The sequence below is a fragment of the Corvus hawaiiensis genome, chromosome 13, assembly GCF_020740725.1.
Source record: "Corvus hawaiiensis isolate bCorHaw1 chromosome 13, bCorHaw1.pri.cur, whole genome shotgun sequence".
Taxonomy (NCBI): Eukaryota; Metazoa; Chordata; class Aves; order Passeriformes; family Corvidae; genus Corvus; species Corvus hawaiiensis.
The window spans coordinates 20,790,702-20,808,788 of record NC_063225.1 but is presented as its reverse complement, the minus strand read 5'-3'; the positions used below and the strand labels follow the sequence as shown (position 1 = coordinate 20,808,788).

The window sequence follows — 18,087 nt, the reverse complement described above, 5'->3', positions numbered from 1 at the left end:
CCGGGAGCCAGTTATGGGTCTGGCCTAACATCCCATCCCCCAGGCCACTCGCCACGTTGTTTTAATTGAATTTAGGAACGGCCACGGAGAGGTCAGAAGAAACCAAGGGAATTAGCAAATCAAGAGGAGAATCAGCTGGCAGCCGTGTTCTCAGAGCTTCTGGAAGCGCTTTCTCAGTCTTTCCACCCAGGCCCTCCAGCTTTGGAGCCATTTTCTGAAGAGCTGAACCTTCTGAGAAGTGACCTCATCTTCCAGATGGTCCGATCTGTGCCCAGCTCTCACTGGGAAGTTGCTACTGGGACCTGAGAGGATGCATTCCCTCCCTCCTAAAGCTTCTCTGTAATATGGAAACTCGAGGGAAGAAAAGGACAGCACTCAGGCAAGTTTGCAAGGTTTCAATAACATAATAGCCTGAAAATCACCAAATTGTCCTTTGCTTTGGGTTTCAGCTGCAAAAACCAGAAGATGTATTTTTTTTCCTGACAAAAATCTGAAAAAATCCTCACTTATGATAATCTTATCACTGTGATATAAATCAATCCCAGATAGTTCCTTTCCTTCCCATCATAATCCCTCCCACAGAGTCTGCAATCAAAACATTTTGGTTATCTTGGCCTATGTGCTACCTGGAAACCAATTTATAGGAGCAGGATGGTGCTCTTGCTCCAATGGATGTTCATAAGTCAAAATAGTTTGATCTTAAATAGAGGCTACTGCGCCCAGCACCAGCCACGGGGTAGATGCTGCGCATACAGCAGGGACAGCTCTGAAAATTGAGGGGTTTTTGACTCCCAGTTTGACCTGGATGGTTCATCCTGACTGAATGCACGGGTTCCACGGTGTTCCTGCTGGTTTTCTTTCTGTTGGGTGACCCTGGGATGAGCTTTGTAGGATCTTCATGGTCGAATCTCCTTTCCCTGGACACTTGGTCAGCCCAGCAGGGGCAAGGCCCAACTCCCTGACCCTGGGACAGTGGGACAATGGGATAATGGGACAATGGGACAATGGGACAATCTGCTGCAGGACCAAGCGGGGCACCCCAAAGAGCTGCTGGAGCAGTTCAGAGGCTGAGATAATGAGGGTTTCTCTGAGGGAGGACAAGGCAGGACTGGAGCAGCCCTGTTTGCTCTGACCCTCCTGGATCTGTGCTCCTGGCCTGGGGAACTCCCAGCCACTGGGGCTGGTGATTCGGATTTGAGGCGAGGCGGGCCCCAGCCAGTGTGAGTGCAGCTGCCTACACTGCAATCAAGCTCCCAGCTGCAGGGGAGACACGGCAGACACTTCAGAAAGACTCTATTTATATTCTGCCCTCCCGGTAAATTCATTTGTGGGGCCACTCATGCAAAATGCATCATGCAAATGAAACTGCTACATTTGGAATTAAGCTTATTTTCGTACTCCAGTGAACACGAGTGCATCAGATTGTTGTTCTTGCCTTTTGCCTTGCTTTTCTCTTTAGGTTGTTTGCCCAGCTGTATCCCCAGAGCACCTCCCTGGGATCGGGGGAGGATGCCAGAGGCTGCTCGGAGCCACACCAGGGCAGGCCCTTGCAGCCCCTGCTGCGGAGCCCGCAGAGCAGCACCGGTGTGGAAGTGATGGGTGCCTGGCTGCTTTACAGCACTGCAGCCCTCGCGCAGGCTGCTCCTGCTACTGCAGCCCCGGTGATGGATTCATGCAGAGCAGGGACAATTGCAGGGCAGAGAACCGAGAGGCTTCTGGCAGCTCGGCAAGTGCCCACTTCTCCCTGCCCTCGCTCCAGGGACACGAGGAGGCTGAGAGAGGAGGGAGCTGGGTGTGCTGGGTCCCTTGCGTCCACAGGAAGTGACTGCGAGGGGGGATCTCTGCCCCACACAGTGATCCCTCCCTGTCCCTGCAGCTCCCTTAACTCTGCCCCACACAGTGACACGGTGATCCCTCCCTGTCCATGCCCCTTGGTTAACTCTGCCCCACACAGTGACACGGTGATCCCTCCCTGTCCATCCCCCTTGGTTAACTCTGCCCCACACAGTGACACGGTGATCCCTCCCTGTCCATCCCCCTTGGTTAACTCTGCCCCACACAGTGACACGGTGATCCCTCCCTGTCCATCCCCCTTGGTTAACTCTGCCCCACACACATTGCCCTGGTTCACACACTCCTCTCCAGAGCCCCAGAATGCCGTGTTCACATCTCCTTTTCAGGTGATCTGGTCACAAGCAGAGAGCTAAAGAGACACTGCCAGCTGACCACAGACAGCAGGGGTGCAGCACCCCTCTCCCAACAGTCCTCCTCCTCCTCCTCCTCCTCCTCCTTCAGCTGTGCACAGCAATCTCTTGCACATCCAGAGTAAGTCTGGTCCAACACTGCTCAGCACTCCCAGAGCAGCCCTGATGGGTGCAGGGAGGAAAGATGGATGTGGCCTTTCAGACAGGGCTCATCTGCAGGCACTTCAGAGGCAGAGAGAGCTGTCAGTGTGGCTGAGGGAGCACAGCTCCCACGCAAGGACGAAGCTGCGCTCCTCTGCCCTGTCTCCCCGCTGCTTTGTGGCAGGCACTGCACCACTGACAGGGATCACCCCTTCCCCCTGCCTCCCTCCCCGTGGGGAAGGTGGAACAGCTCCCAGTGCCAAACTCTCTCCAGGAACTGCAGCTGGGGCCGAGCCCCGCTCGACAAAGCCGGCCGTGTTTGGTGCTTGGGCTCTGCAGTGCACGCCGGAGTCTGCATTGCAGTCCCCAACTGCACCCAGCACCATCTGTGCCCGGCGCTGGCAGCACTGCCTCACCCGGGCAGCCTGTGCCCCACAGGGCACCCAGCTGTGCTGTCCCCAGGGCTGGGATGGCAGCACAGGGGAGCAGCATGCAGGAGTTGCGCTGTGAGACCGACGCTGGAAATGGCTGCTCAGCCAAACTGCGAGGAGCGGGAGAGGGAAAAACACTGATCTGCTTCTGTTTCGTTTTTTAAAACAAATGCAGTACAATCAACGGCAAATATACTTCAATCCTCTTCAAGCAGTGCCTGGAAGGGAAGTCAAGGAGCAGGGGGGAGCAAGCAGGGAGCTGTGGGTGCCTGTGGATCTGGGTGAAGGAGCTGCTCCAACAACAGCCCGAGCCACCTTCGCCTTTGCTGAGCTGCTTGGATGGGGGGAAGCAAAGCAGCCACGGGACAGGCCAGCACACCCGGGGAGATCTCAGTGCTCTGCTCCGCCCCTGACTCACCGAGTCACCCCAGAAGGACACCTCTGCTTCGTTCATCTCCACCTCTCCGTGCACTCCTGCCCGGGCCGTGCGGCGAATGAACACAGCAGTGAACTCCGGGGGCTGTGGCTGCCTCTCCCCAGCACCTGTCCAGCACCTTGCCCAGTGTCACCCCAGACCCCACAAGGCTCTGCTGTGCTCCAGGTGAAGCCCTCACGAATGGTAACACCACAAGGGTGCAGCCTGAGGTTTGTGAAGTGTGCCCCAGTGCTCTCCCTGCGAGTGTGGGCTGCTGGGAGGAGGGAAAGGCTCAGCCCCATCATGAATTAGTGCTGCGACAGCTCGCTGCAATCCAGCCACGGGCTGCGTGGCTGCTTCCCCTCCTCATCCCCAGGACGAGCACGCTCTGCACTAGATCATGCTCTGCAGCAGGCTCTGCTCCAGAGCACAACACCAAGTGTGGGGACCAAGACGAAATTGCCCTGACCAGCTTTCCTTGTCCTGAAAATATGCTCCTGACACATGGAGAGAGAGGCAGGGAGCTTCCTCTCTGCTTTGGAGAGCACGGAGACAGGAGGAAATAACTGATTGTCAAGCTACTTGCAAGGTTGTGGCTTCACCCACATCGTGCCTGACAACCCACCCCGCATCCTGGAATTCCCCCTGGGAGCAGCACAGGCTCCAGGGGCCATGGGGATCTTGCTTTTCACCAGACCTTTGTCTACAGATTGCTCCTCCTTCCTTTTTCCCTCAGCACAGTGTCAGAGAATGTAGAAAGCAGGAGGGTTCTAACACATCCCCACACTTATCTCTTTATTCAAGAGATAAGCACAGAGAAGCAGCAGATGGCAAACAGATGCCACAGGTTCTGCAAATCAGCTGTCTCCAGCCCTTCCCTCGGAGCTGTTCCTGGACCTTTGGGGGCTCGGAGAGGGCAAGCCCTCGCTGTCTGGCTGATTGCTCTGTTCACCAGCTACACAATTCCTGCAAGGGGCCCACCTGTGCCCACCCTCCTGCCAGCCCACGCAGCATCTCCCCAGGTCAGGTGGATGCTGATCTCCAGCCCACAGCAGCGTCCCAACAATCTGCAGAATTCCCTCGGGAACCTGCTGCAACAAAGCGCGAGGGCCCCGACACAAGCGGCAGGAAGGAGAGGGGGCACTCAAGGCGAGCACTGTGGGAGAGCAGAGCTGGCAGCAGTGCCCGGGGCTGTCTCACCTCCTCCCACTGGTGGATGTAGCGGATGAGGCGGGAGAGGCGCAGCAGGCGCAGCAGGCTCAGGATCTTGGTGAAGCGCACGATGCGCAGGGCCCGCGCCGTCTTGTACACCTCAGAGTCGATGCGCGTCTCCACGATCAGGAAGATGTAGTCCACGGGGATGGAGGAGATAAAATCCACCACGAACCAGCTCTTCAGGTACTTCATCTTGATCCTCTGCGGGTCCAGGATGATCTCGGTGTTGTCCTCCACCACGATGCCTGTCCGGAAGTTGAGGACGAGGTCGATGAGGAAGAAAGTGTCCGAAACCACGTTGAAGACAATCCACGGGGTGGTGTTTTCATCCTTGAAGAAGGTGATGCCCACAGGGATGATGATCAGGTTCCCTACCATCAGCAGCAGCATGGTCAGATCCCAGTAAAACCTGGACAGCGAGACAGAGACATGTGAGATCAGCCATAGGGCAGGAGGTCGGGGAGCCCGGGTCAGCGGCATGGATGAACTCATCCATCTCTGCTGTCAGTCATCCCCTGGGCCCTGCTGCTCTGCCTGGGCACGCACACTGCACAGGCTAATTGCCTAATTAATATCAGAGGAACACTCCTGCTCTGCCTTCGAGGGCTCCGAAAGGAGCTGCGCCAGGGCTGGGCATGCCCGCCTGAACACTTCCCTGGGAGCTGCCCGGGCAGAGACTGAAAAACCTGTGGTTACTACAGAGACTGCTGGGTTAGGAGAGAATGAGGGTTTGGGAGGCCCCAGAGCCTGTGTGTCAATAAAGCCATTGGGGGTTAAACCATCAGGCTTTGCTCCTGCTGCCTGATCCTTCTTTAGAAGCAGCCAGCACTGACAGCTCTGGGATCAGGATGGAGCTGGAGCCCGAGCTCTCATCTACAGCCTTCAGCTCAGGTTCCTGCCGAGCCTGGGCTCCAGGAGTTTAGCCCACGCTCTCCCTGCTCCTGTGTTGTCCAGAAACAATCAATAAACTTGGAGTCACGTGCCTGGAAACACCTATTCCATTTCTAAGGACAGTAACACCAACACTGAATGCCTGGTCCATGAAGCACGGTCTCCAAGAAGCTTATCTTTACCTTACTGGCAGGTCAGTGTTTCCCAGTGGGACTGTACCGTAACACTCAGTTCTGCTGTTCTGCTCTGAAGGCACACACAGTCTGAGTAGAACCCCTCATTTATTTGTTTGGGATTTTTTGAAGACTTTCCACAGATCCACAATCAGGCAATGTGGTCACAACTCCTCCAGAGCGAGGACTAAAACCCTGCCCAGTGCCAGAGCTTGCTGAGGAGCCTCCGTGCCCAGCACAGTGGTGCTCCAGCCCCCTCCAAATGTGTCCCATGTGGATACTGATGCACTGTGGGCTCCCACTGCCAAGATTCTACCAGCTCCACATTGGGTCAGCTACTCTAATACCGTTAGTTATCAGTGCAATAATCACCAGCTCGTCACAGGAGGTGAGCAATCACCTCAACAGCAGTGAGAGCATCGGTGTGACCCCGGATTTACACTGATTTATCAGGGGGAAGTGTTGGGCTGAAGGACATGCACGTGCTGCTCCTGTGTCCAACACTTCCCAGCCAAAATCCCTGAGGTGTTTCAGGAGAGCTGGGTTTGCTTTAAAGGCCCTCAGGCTGTCCCTTGGTTAGTGGCTGTTTGGCTGCAGCCTGGAGCAGGCTGAGCTGCTGCAGAACAGGATTTCCAGAGTGAGGCAACTGCATGGTTTGTTAAACTCTCAGCAGGGAAACCAAAAGGGCAGAATATTCCCTAAAAGCCTTCTCTGTCCAGAGCCTCTCTGCCTGGTAAGAACACTTTAATGCACCTAAAAGCATCTTTAAGATTCCAGCTCTTGCCCATGCACAGACAGGGTCAGCGGCCAGCAGCACCCCAGCAATTCTCACAATCATTCAGCAGAGGCTGATGGGAACTGATTTTAGAATAAGCAAAGTTATTCCCTAACGAGCTTTCTAAAAATGTCCTCAGCTCACTCTTCCTGGCTCTCAGGGTGCCGTGAGGGAGGGTGCCAGGAATCCTCCCCTTGGTGTGCGGGTACAGGGGTGCTGGCAGCACTCAGCAGTGGGGTCTGTCCATGTGCCTCTGAGAGCAAGGCTGTGGCACCCAGCAATATGCCCTAACATAAATCCGTGTTGTGAGCTTCCTTAATAAGGGCCTGAGATGATGCTGCAGCTTTCCCAGGCAATTAATCTGGATAATCGCACAATAGCAGGAAGTCTGGAAGCAGTGTGTGCATTATTACTGAAAATAAATAACCTCCCAGCCATCTTTCATTTGCCCTGGGGAATACACCAGGAGATAGGCACAAAGAAAATGAGTTTGCCCAAGCTTCCAATTAATGGCATGAGCCTGGCATGGCTGGCTCTGCAGAGATGGGAAGGTAAATGCCTTTCTTCCGAGATCTTTGCATTTTTGTGCCTCTTTTTTAGGCTGGGTGGTGATTTCTGCACTCGCTGGTAACTGGGGACACTGCCAGCCGCGGCAGGATTTCTCCCAGCTCGAGGAAGATGTTTTGCACACACCCAAGGCCAGTGAAATGCCATGCCCTGACTGCAGCACTCCCTGCTAGCCCGGCCTCTCCCTGTCCAGTGTGGTCAGCTGTCCTGCATGCTGCAGCCAGCATTTCCTGAGGCCCTGAGCTCCTGCAGCTCTCCCCTGCCAGCCTGCTGCCCCTGAGCTGCCCCTGGAGACGCAGGGCGTGTGCTGTGGGCAGGGGGTGAAGTGCTAAACGCCACTGCCCCGTGCTCCTGACAGCACAGCTCTCCTCAGGGCTGCACTGCGGACTCCAGATTATTGTCAGGGCCCCTCAGCTCTGACCTTTGGAGCCATCACGTAAAACCACAGAGGGGAAGCTTCTGTATCCACTGATCCCCCTAGTAACGGTGTCAGGGAGGAGATAACCTTGGGGCTCCAGGAAGGAGGCAGAAAAAGCTGGAAACCACCGAGCATTTGGCCTGCACACCAGCTCCAGCAGCCGCCTTTCCAATGAGAACTGCCTGGGAGTTCAAATTCCCCTGCTGAGGTTTCCACAGCTCCTGCACGTTTCCATTTCACCCACACAGGAAGCGGGATCTGCTCAGGGTGGCACCAGTGCGTTCAGACTTAATTAGACTCTCCGGGCCCGCAACACCTCAGAGGGCTGAGACCATCCAAGTGTCATTCCGCGTTTGCTCCGAGGAACATCCCCTCCCTCCCTGTAAATTACTGGCCACAATGACCAGCGGTGCATGTGATGTATGTAAGGGCAAGCAGCAGCTATTAATAACCCATGTTTTCTGGATTTCTGTTGCTCCTTTCACCCAGGGCTTCCACGGAGCTGACAGTGATGAAATTGGCTCCGCTGCACCCAGGAGAGGCAGAGTTATTATCCCTGCCTTGCACACAGAGGAGCCACACGGCAGAGTGGAGAGTGCAGGATTTGTCCACACAAGTCTGAGGCTAAGCAAGGGTTAGACCTGAATCTGATTTTTGAGTCTAACCAGATCGGAAGCCATTCACGTGGCTTGCAAAAGAGCCTGACAGAGATGCCTCTCTCGGACACCTCCCTCTGATATCCTGCCTTCTTCTCACTTCTCTTCCTGCTTCCAAAAGCCTACATAAAAAATTAATAAATATGAATGTATTGTTTTATTGCAGTTGACTCAGTGCAACTGAACAGCTCAGAGCACAGGGAACAGGCAGCACTACATAAACCAGATGTCTCGTTCAAACACCCTTGGTTTTTGTACTCCATCCTACTCTCTACGCTCCTTGGATCTGAAAATCTCGGTTTAACATGCACCGCTACCTCGGATCTCTTAATTCCTGATATATTATTTAAACAGAACGTGTCTGAGAATTAGCGTGCCACAGACACGTCAGGAATATGCGCTCTGTAAGCACACTCAGCGGATGTGGCAGCATGTACACTTTGTAGGCATTGGTTTGTGGGTTTGGAGCACTGCACCATCTTTCTGCCCTGCCTAGGGCACACTGTGACAGCAGGCCGGGAATATATTGCTTTTGGAAGTCATTTTTTACCATTAAATGAAATCTCCTTTCTCAAAACCATTCCACGGCGCACTGTGGGCAATTCCAGTGCATGAGCTCAGGAAGGATTGTGAGGAATTGGAGAGACAGCAGTGAATCCCAGAGGTGAGAGGCCCAGCAGCACCACTGCGTCACAACAGCACCCCAACCCTGCGCATTTGTGGCTCCTGAACTTCTGCTCTGGCTCCCTAGCGCTTGCACGGTCCAGACAAAAGGGACTGGAGCAGCCTCACCTCTAAATTAACAAAGCTTTTTGGGGTTTTTTGCTCCTGCTGAAAGGCAGCCAGCTCTGGTCTGCAGCGAGGCGCTGCCTCAAAGCGAAGCACAAATAAAAACGCACCTGCCCGGCAGTGCCAGGAGCCGGGAGATTCTGCCCAGCAGTGGGACTGAGCTCCCAGCCCGCGGCCAGCCCTGCTGACCTCCCCAGAACGGCTCTTGAACGAGCACAGCTCGTTCCAGCCAAGCCCAAACCAAGCCCAGCTGCTGTCCCGAGGCTCGGTGCTGACTCCAGAAACAGAGTGCCACCTACTGAGTGCCGCACGGAATCTCCGTCCCCTGCCCGGTGCGGAGGAACGGCTCCTAATTCCCTTGGAGCTGATGGGAAGCTGCCCTTGTGTGGGCTCGCCCTGGACCGCGGGCCGGATGAGGCACTGCCGTGCTCAGCAGCGGCCGGGCGGGCAGCAGGAGAGCCGCAATTCCCGGGAGTGCAGGGGCTGGAAATAGCAATCACCTTTTGGAAAGAGCGTTAGCGGAGCTCGGGGTGGCCGGAGCCACAGCGGGAGCAAAGTTTACTCCAGGAAGAGCCATTCCCAGAGAGAGCAGGAGCAAAAGCAGGAGGAGATCCTTCCCTGCCTCTGGAAGCATGGCTTCTCCCAGACAGCAGCAGGCTGCTTCTGCTGGAGTTACAGACGTTGCTCTGTCCCAGAGATAAGGGGAGAACACGGCGATTCACCGCTCCTAAACACACTAAAGGACACTTAAACAGTTATTTCCCTTGTGGGAAGAATTCATTTATTTATAGGGAGTTTACTCAAATACCTGTGCACTTGGAAACCTCTCTGCCGTGAAAAAGAGTCAAACAAGTTACAAAAACGTTCTGAGTGCGGTGTAATGGGAAAAGACCCGGCTGAAGGAAAAGACAAACAATTTTAATTCCTTCTGACCGGTCTATGCAAATACTCGCTCTCCTCTGCCATGCTGACTAAAGCTCCTGGGAGCACTGCTAATTAGCCATGCATTCTGACAGCAGAGCAGCCTGCTGGGCCCAGCCTCCTCCAGAATCCCCTGGGTGCCCGCATCTCCTGCAGCCTCGCTGGCTCCCGGCGGCTCCTGGACTCGGGGGCACCAAATCCAGCGGCACTGCCAGGCATGGAAAACCAACAGCGAGGACCCAGCTGGCCGGGACAGGGCTGCACCCACAGCACCCCCAGGGATGCTCCGGCAGCTCCTCCGGGGGACAGCAGGGAACGCTCCTTGCCTTTGGGCGCCGCGGGGCTCAGCTGGCTCCGGGGTCAGTGGGGTGGGATGGGATGGGATTCCCCATGGAATTCCCTGCCCTGCCAGCAGCACGAGGCCTGTGAGGCAGTGATGGGTTGGAATGCTTACACAGGCAGGTGCGTGATGGGGACAGCTCCCAGCACAAACGAGGTGTGGGCCCGGCAGCGCTTGGCATCTGGATTCCTTAAAGCTCCCGTGCTGTCCCTGACAGAATTCCCATGGAATTCAGCTGGCAGTGTTACCCGAGGAAAAATATTCTCCAAGGTCTGCACTTAGCCTTTGACTTAGATTATCTTCAATCTACATAATTGCTCACCTAATCTCCTCCGAGCGGCGCCCAATTCCAAACCATGTTTCGAGTTCAGAACATATGCTCATATTATTACCTTAAAATATAATTACATGGATTTTGGTAAGTGGAAAATGAAGGAAGCTATTGCTTATGTAGTACCTGGAGATGGCATTTGCAGTCCAAGCAAGGAAGCATTTCCATTGCTTCTCTATCATTAATTTTTAAATCTAACACTACATTATTAAACAATAATCAACACCCTACATTTTTCAAAGTAATGTCCAAACATTAATTAAATCCCAGCAGATATAATTAGGAAGGTATTATCATCCTATATTGCAGATAGACTATGAGATACTAAACATTAAAGAAACTCATTCTGAGGTAGAAGTAGCACCCAGCAAAGGTGGTTGTCTCGACTCAGGAGAGCTTTCCAGTCATGTTACAATCTATAATTTTATCAGTAGCAGCCAAGGGGAAATTCCTTCTCTTTTCTATTGCAAAAATATAAATATACACATTACTTGGAGGTATTTTTATTCCAGCAGTAATAGCTGGCAATTTGCAAACACCACGTTTGAGGCACTGATGGATTTCAGCAATTAGAAGCGGGTACGTTGTGAATGACGCCCTTTCTGTAAGTCACACAACACAGGGCACTCCATCAGTCTGAGGTAGCTGGGCTTGCTGCCCCTCTGCTCTGCACCCACTGCTGCCAGGCCCCCTGGAGAGAGGGAGACCCGGGGCACACCCTTGGGGCTGGCCAGGCTGGAGAGGTGGCTCTGTGTGAGCCTCGGGAAAGCCAAGAAGGCCAAGTGCTGGTGCTGCCCCTGGGCTGGGGCAGGCACCAGGATCAGTCCAGGCTGGGATGGATGGATCGAGGGCAGCCCTGGGAAAAAGGGACCTGGCGGTGCTGGGGGGTGGGAGCTGGAAATGGCCCAGCCCTGAATCCCCCCCCGCCCTGGGCTGAGCCCCAGCCTGGGCAGCAGGAAAGGGGGGCTTCTGCCCCTGTGCCCCTGTGCTCAGGTGAGAGCCCACCTGCAGAGCTGCCCCAGCCCTGGGGCCAGCACAGGGAGGACCTGGAGCTGCTGGAGAGAGCCCAGAGGAGGCCCCGGAGCTGCTCCAGGGCTGGAGCCCCTCTGCTCTGGAGCCAGGCTGGGAGAGCTGGGGGTGCTCACCTGGAGAGGAGAAGGCTCCAGGGAGAGCTCAGAGCCCCTTGCAGGGCCTGAAGGGGCTCCAGGAGAGCTGCAGAGGGACTGGGGACAAGGCATGGAGGGACAGGACCCAGGGAATGGCTTCCCACTGCCAGAGGGCAGGGATGGATGGGATAATGGGAAGGAATTGTTCCCTGTGAGGGTGGGGAGGCCCTGGCACAGGGTGCCCAGAGCAGCTCTGGCTGCCCCTGGATCCCTGGCAGTGCCCAAGGCCAGGTTGGACACTGGGCTTGGAGCAATCTGGGACAGTGGAAGGTGTCCCTGCCCATGGCAGGGGAGGCACTGGATGAGCTTTAAGGCCCTTTCTAACCCAAACCATTCTATGAATCCATGAGACAGCGATTTTTGCTGGAGAATTCTGAAGAACTGAGGACGAGGACAGCAGAGCTCATGCCAAAGGCAATCCACCAAAGAGTGGGTTTGCCTGAACGAGGGAACAGCTCCGTGCTCAGTGCTCAGTTGCTATTTTTCATCAGCTGCTACCTCAGGAGAGCTGGCAACACGTTCCTCTGGTGTGGGCTCTGCAGGGAGGGACGACAAGCCACATGTGGGACACCCAGCACTGCCCAGGGGAGCTGCCAGAGGAGCCCCCAAGAAGCTGCTGGTGACTGTCCTTCACAGAAATTCCAGTCACCGAGACACAGACACTTCCCTGCCTCCATCTCAGTTTGAAAGAGGCTTTGTGAATCAGCCAAGACAGACAGTCCTGACCTTCTGCGACTTTGCCGGAACCTCTTCGTTGTGTTTGCTGCTTTCCTGCCTCAGAAACGCAGCAGCAGCGTGCATTATCTCTGTGCTCCAGCGTGCCACTCATGAAGCACACCCACGTGAAGCACGTGAAAAGCCCGTGCAAGGGATGCTGCCAGCCCTGCTCAGACGTGTGGGCACTCCCACTCGGGCTGGGAGGTGAGAGGGGCTGGAAGTGCCATGGCCAGGACAGCAGCACTCCAACTGCGAGCCGGGGCCGTCGCCCGCTCGGGATCCTGCAGGGGTGAGTGAACTCACCTGCTAAGCTCAGTTTCAAGGATGGAGCAAACCACGTTTGCAGAGAGGCTCCTGGAGGCTGGAGCGCTGCTGCCTGCCTTGCATCTGTCCCGGGATAACGAGGCTCCATCCAATCCGTACAATGCTAATCCAGGACCTGGATGAGCATTTCCCAGGGGTTTGTGTTCAGGCTGCCCTTTGATGAACACCTACTCCCAGTCCTGCTCTGCAGATGAACCGCAGCACCCAAACCAAGCTGCTCCTGCACTTTGGTTCCCAGTCACGCTGAACCACACCCCCGGCATGAGGCTCGGGAACGTCCCGGGGGATTCGGCCCCATGGAGTCAATGCCCACCATCCTCAGCTCCTGCTGCCTTCCTGCCTGCAGACACCAGCCTGTCTGAATTAAAGCCTGTCTTAAATCTATACTTAGAACCCAATCTTCCCAGAAAGGTAAAAATAAACAAGATTTCATTTCTCTCACAGAACCAGAGATAGCCACAAGAGACTTGGTTTGTTCCGGCTCTAAATTTGGAGCATGGAGGCCAATAGAGCACACATCCCATTTCCGACTAAAGCAGCATTATTAATATTTTCTCACTTGCTTGGACACAGCTATTAATATCTCGTGGAGAATTCCCCTGCAACAAGCCGCAGGAGCAGTGAAATTTTTATGGTGCTAGTGCTAGGAAAGCTTATCCCCTCTCTGTCTGAAGGCCCAAAGGAGCCTGAACCCAGGCAATTTATTGTGGCTCTCGCAGCACCACTGGGGTGAGCACGGATATAAATTGTCCTGCAGTGGGAATTCACTGCAGCAGGGGCTGGAGACACCGTGTGAAGCTGGAATGGTGCAGGTTCACCAGGAGGCTTACAGGATTCCTCAGGAAGGGAAGCCAGGCTGTGCAGCCACCATGTCTGGAGGACTCCTGTCCCCATGGAAGGTCAGACCACTGTGGGGTCCCTGCTGAGGGAAGGTTCCCTCCTCACCCACAAGGCAGGTCTCACCAAACCCCAGCAGAAGGAAGCTCCCAGTGCACACCCTGCAGGGGTAGAGAGGTCAGCACCACGTTCTGTTGGTAGCCTTGAGGCACAGCTGCACCGATGGCACAGAGTTACCCACCTCTTCGTGCCCCACCCTACATAGAAGTTTGTGGATTCCCCTCTCCCTGCCCACCTGCAGCCGAATCCCAGGGGTCTCCAAGGTGCTGGATGTGTATTGATTGCAGAGTTCCCAGAATATATTATGCATGAGCTGCCGTGCTCAGGGCCTGGCAATTCCGCGTTGTTTGATCTCCTGAAATCCCCTGCTTGTATGAATATGGAAAAGTTCCTCTTTGTTTGCTGCCCATTGATCCAGACATTGACCCTTCTCCTGTGTGCATTTATCTCTGATGATTTAATAATGAAAAACACCAATAAAGTGAGGGAGGGAAGGGAGGAAGGATGGAAGGAAGCCCCTTCAGGGGGACCTATTGCCATGGAAACGTGCCATATGCTGCTGCTGTAGGGAAGGGATGGATCAATAAGGGCTGTGGCCTCCAAGTCATCAGGAATGTGTTGTGGAATGTGAAGGATTAAAGCCTAAAGACACGCATAAGTTGTGACATGATGGAGTTCAGGCCCTGGCCCATGTCCAGCGCCCAGCATGAGTCAAACCCCAGTGCTTGGGCAGGGAGGATGTGCGCAGGGGAGCTCCGAGCTGTCCCAGAGAGCGGCAGCACGGGGAAGGGCTTGGTCTGTACACAGGGGTAGGAAGGAAAGGATTGTCTATAGATGCCGTAGATGTGTATCACAGCATCACAGAATCACACACTGGCTTGGGCTGAAGGGTCCTTAAAGCCCATCCAGTGCCTCCCCTGCCAGGGCAGGGACACCTTCCACTGTCCCAGGCTGCTCCAAGCCCCAATGTCCAGCCGGGCCTTGGACACTGCCAGGGATCCAGGGGCAGCTCTGGGCACCCTGTGCCAGGGCCTGCCCACCCTCCCAGGGAACAATTCCTTCCCAATATCCCATCCAGCCCTGCCCTCTGGCACTGGGAAGCCATTCCCTGGGTCCTGTCCCTCCAGACCCTTATCCAAAGTCTCTCTCCATCCTTCTTGTCAGCCCCTTCAGGCCCTGCAAGGCCACACTGAGGTCACCCCAGAGCTTCTCCTCTCCAGGCTGAACAATCCCAGCTCTCACAGCCTTCCCTCCCAGCAGAGCTGCTCCATCCCTCTGACCATCCTGGTGCCTCCTCTGGGCTCTCTCCAGCAGCTCCACATCTTCCCTGTGCTGGGCCCAGGCCTGGGGCAGCTCTGCAGGTGGGGGCTCACTGAGCACAGGGGCACAGGGGCAGAACCCCCTTTCCTGCTGCCCAGGCTGGGGCTCAGCCAGGGCAGGGAGGTTCTGGGGATGTCTGTCGGTTCAGAGCTGCTCCAAGGGTGGCACAGGACACACGACACCGACAGCAGGGACCTTCCACACTCATCTCCTTGGGAAGTCACAGGGATGACAGGCTGCCTTCTTAACTGGTTTGTGTTGACGTGTCTGTCTTGACATAACACGGGTTTATGTGAGCTGAGGATGTCACTCTCGCCACTAGGAAGCCAAATTTCCTAACATTAAGCACTAAAATAAGGCAGAGAAATTACATGAGTCACACAAGTAGGTAAGAATCACAGTTTGGGAGTGGGGGTGTGGAGGGGACACTGCAGTGCTTTCTGAGAGCCGCTGGTTTGCCTTGTGCTGACATATCCATGCCCTCATTCTCTGCGGTTGTCCCCAAGGAGTGACAAACCCAGCTCGGTCATCTGCCAGCTGGGAACATGACTTCCCACCACCCGAGACTCTGAAAGGGCTCCTCTGGGCATTGCTGTGCCCCAGCTCTGGTGGGCTGGGACTCACAGCTCCAGAGTCCCCAAAGGCAAGTGGGGTCCCTTAATGGCTTCCCAGTGCCAGAGGGCAGGGACAGATGGGATACTGAGAAGGAACTGTTCCCTGTGAGGCTGCCGAGGCCCTGGCACAGGGTGCCCAGAGCAGCTGTGGCTGCCCCTGGATCCCTGGCAGTGCCCAAGGCCAGGCTGGACATCGGGGCTTGGAGTCACCTGGAACAATGGAAGGTGTTCCTGCCCATGGCAGGGGGTGGAATGGGATGAGCTTTAAGGCCCTTTCCAAGCCAAACCATTCTGGGATTCTGGGATTATTCTAACATCCGGGCTCTCTCGAGGCTGCAGAGCCCAGGTTTGGGATAGCTGCCATAGCCTTTGAGGCATGCAGCACCAGGACAGCCACCCCACAGGTCACCACCCCGGTACAACATCTCTGTGTGTGCCCAGCTGAGCCCTGGGCTGGTCACAGCCAGCCACCCCTCAAGGAAAGCCCAAAAAGCACAGGGAGAGCTCCCTGTGCCCGAGGATGGATCACACCCGAAGCTGCTGTTCAGCTGCATGATTTACTCCAGCTCTGCTCCCAGGCACACGTGCTCTCTCAGAGTCTCTCTCCAACTTCCACGGTGCCCAGGATTTATGTCTGAGAGAGGCAACAGCATCTGCCAGACCTCAGCACCGTGCACACATTCCTACTGCGGGAGCCCTGGTGGTGCCAGATGGGGCAGGGACAAAAGTCCGACCTCTTTCCTGCTTAATGGCAGCACGGGAATGCTGGAAGCTGCCAGGAAGAGGTGATAGAAAGCAGTTTGGGGTTTTCCAATGGTCTGCTGGAATGCTCATAGTCAGAGCTGCCTCCCTCTAAAGGTTCCAAACGCCCTAAAGCACGGGTTCAGCGAGGATGGGGAAAGCCAGAGGGACAGAAGGTGCTGGCTGCGTGTGGCTGTCACCCCTGGCAAGGACAGCTCAGCACAGCGCTGGGGGGCACACACAGGGAGGACAGAGGGCACTCCCAGGCAAATCCCTCCTTTCCCAGGTGTTGCTCTGGAGTTAAAACACGCTGGCCAGCAGGGATGGCCAGATCTTTAGTGTGGATTTGCTGTACCTGGTGAATATGGCTCAAGCTGTGGAGGCAGTGCCAAAGGAGCAATGTGTGAGGAGCATGGATTGGGATGGATGGAGCACATATTATGGTGTGTTTTGGACCTTCAGCTCTGCGTGATCCTTATTAATTTATGGGAATCCTCACTGCTTTACATCCTTGCTTTAGCCCTGGTGGGAAATGTTCCTGCTGGCAACACTGTTCCAGACAAGGTTGAGCACCCAGTGCCAGCCACGGGCTCTTCCCACAGGGGAGGAGTGGGGCAGAAGGAGTGAGGCACCTGAGAAGGGAACGGAGTGGGATGGAAGGAGTGAGGTACCAGGAAAGGGAACGGAGTGGGACGGAAGGAGTGAGGCACCTGAGAAGGGAACAGAGGGGGATGGAAGGAGTGAGGTACCAGGAAAGGGAACGGAGTGGGACGGAAGGAGTGAGGTACCTGAGAAGGGAACGGAGTGGGATGGAAGGAGTGAGGTACCTGAGAAGGGAACGGAGTGGGATGGAAGGAGTGAGGTACCAGGAAAGGGAACGGAGTGGGATGGAAGCAGTGAGGTACCAGGAAAGGGAACGGAGTGGGATGGAAGGAGTGAGGTACCTGAGAAGGGAACGGAGTGGGATGGAAGGAGTGAGGTACCTGAGATGGGAACGGAGTGGGATGGAAGCAGTAAGGCACCTGAGATGGGAACGGAGTGGGATGGAAGGAGTGAGGTACTTGAGAAGGGAACGGAGTGGGATGGAAGGAGTGAGGTACCTGAGATGGGAACGGAGTGGGATGGAAGCAGTAAGGCACCTGAGATGGGAACGGAGTGGGATGGAAGCAGTGAGGTACCTGAGAAGGGAATGGAGGGGGATGGAAGCAGTGAGGCACCTGAGAAGATAACAGAGGGGGATGGAAGGAGTGAAGTACCTGAGAAGGGAATGGAGTGGGATGGAAGGAGTGAGGTACCAGGAAAGGGAACGGAGTGGGATGGAAGCAGTGAGGTACCAGGAAAGGGAACGGAGTGGGATGGAAGCAGTAAGGCACCTGAGATGGGAACGGAGTGGGATGGAAGCAGTGAGGTACCTGAGAAGGGAACAGAGGGGGATGGAAGGAGTGAGGTACCAGGAAAGGGAACGGAGTGGGATGGAAGGAGTGAGGCACCTGAGAAGGGAACGGAGTGGGATGGAAGGAGTGAGGTACCAGGAAAGGGAACGGAGTGGGATGGAAGGAGTGAGGTACCTGAGATGGGAACGGAGTGGGATGGAAGCAGTGAGGTACCTGAGAAGGGAACGGAGGGGGATGGAAGCAGTGAGGTACCTGAGAAGGGAACGGAGTGGGATGGAAGGAGTGAGGTACCAGGAAAGGGAACCGAGTGGGATGGAAGCAGTGAGGTACCTGAGAAGGGAACAGAGTGGGATGGAAGGAGTGAGGTACCTGAGAAGGGAATGGAGGGGGATGGAAGCAGTGAGGTACCTGAGAAGGTAAGGAGGCACTCCCCGTGTGCACTTCAGCTTCCAATGCACAAAGTGCCTCTCCTGCCCAGCTGGTGCTCACATCAGACTCTTGTTTGTAATGAGTTATTTAGGCCGCAATGGAGCACAATGAATCCTCAAGAAGACTAATGCTGCTGGGATCTTGGGGCTATTCAGGTAGCCCAGACCCCAGATGAGAGATGAATCACCTTCTAAAAATGCAGCAGTTAGGAAAAAAAA

At 55.3% G+C, this 18,087-nt stretch overlaps 1 protein-coding gene across 1 annotated transcript in view; it reads right to left on the bottom strand.

Annotated features, from left to right (window-relative positions):
* Window positions 1–18,087, bottom strand: part of HCN4 (hyperpolarization activated cyclic nucleotide gated potassium channel 4) — a 94,598-nt gene that overhangs the window by 59,651 nt on the left and 16,860 nt on the right. Inside the window, exon 2 of the mRNA XM_048317400.1 lies at window positions 4,392–4,815. Within this exon, the coding sequence (XP_048173357.1) occupies window positions 4,392–4,815 (424 nt within the window). The remainder of the gene's footprint in view (window positions 1–4,391; window positions 4,816–18,087) is intronic.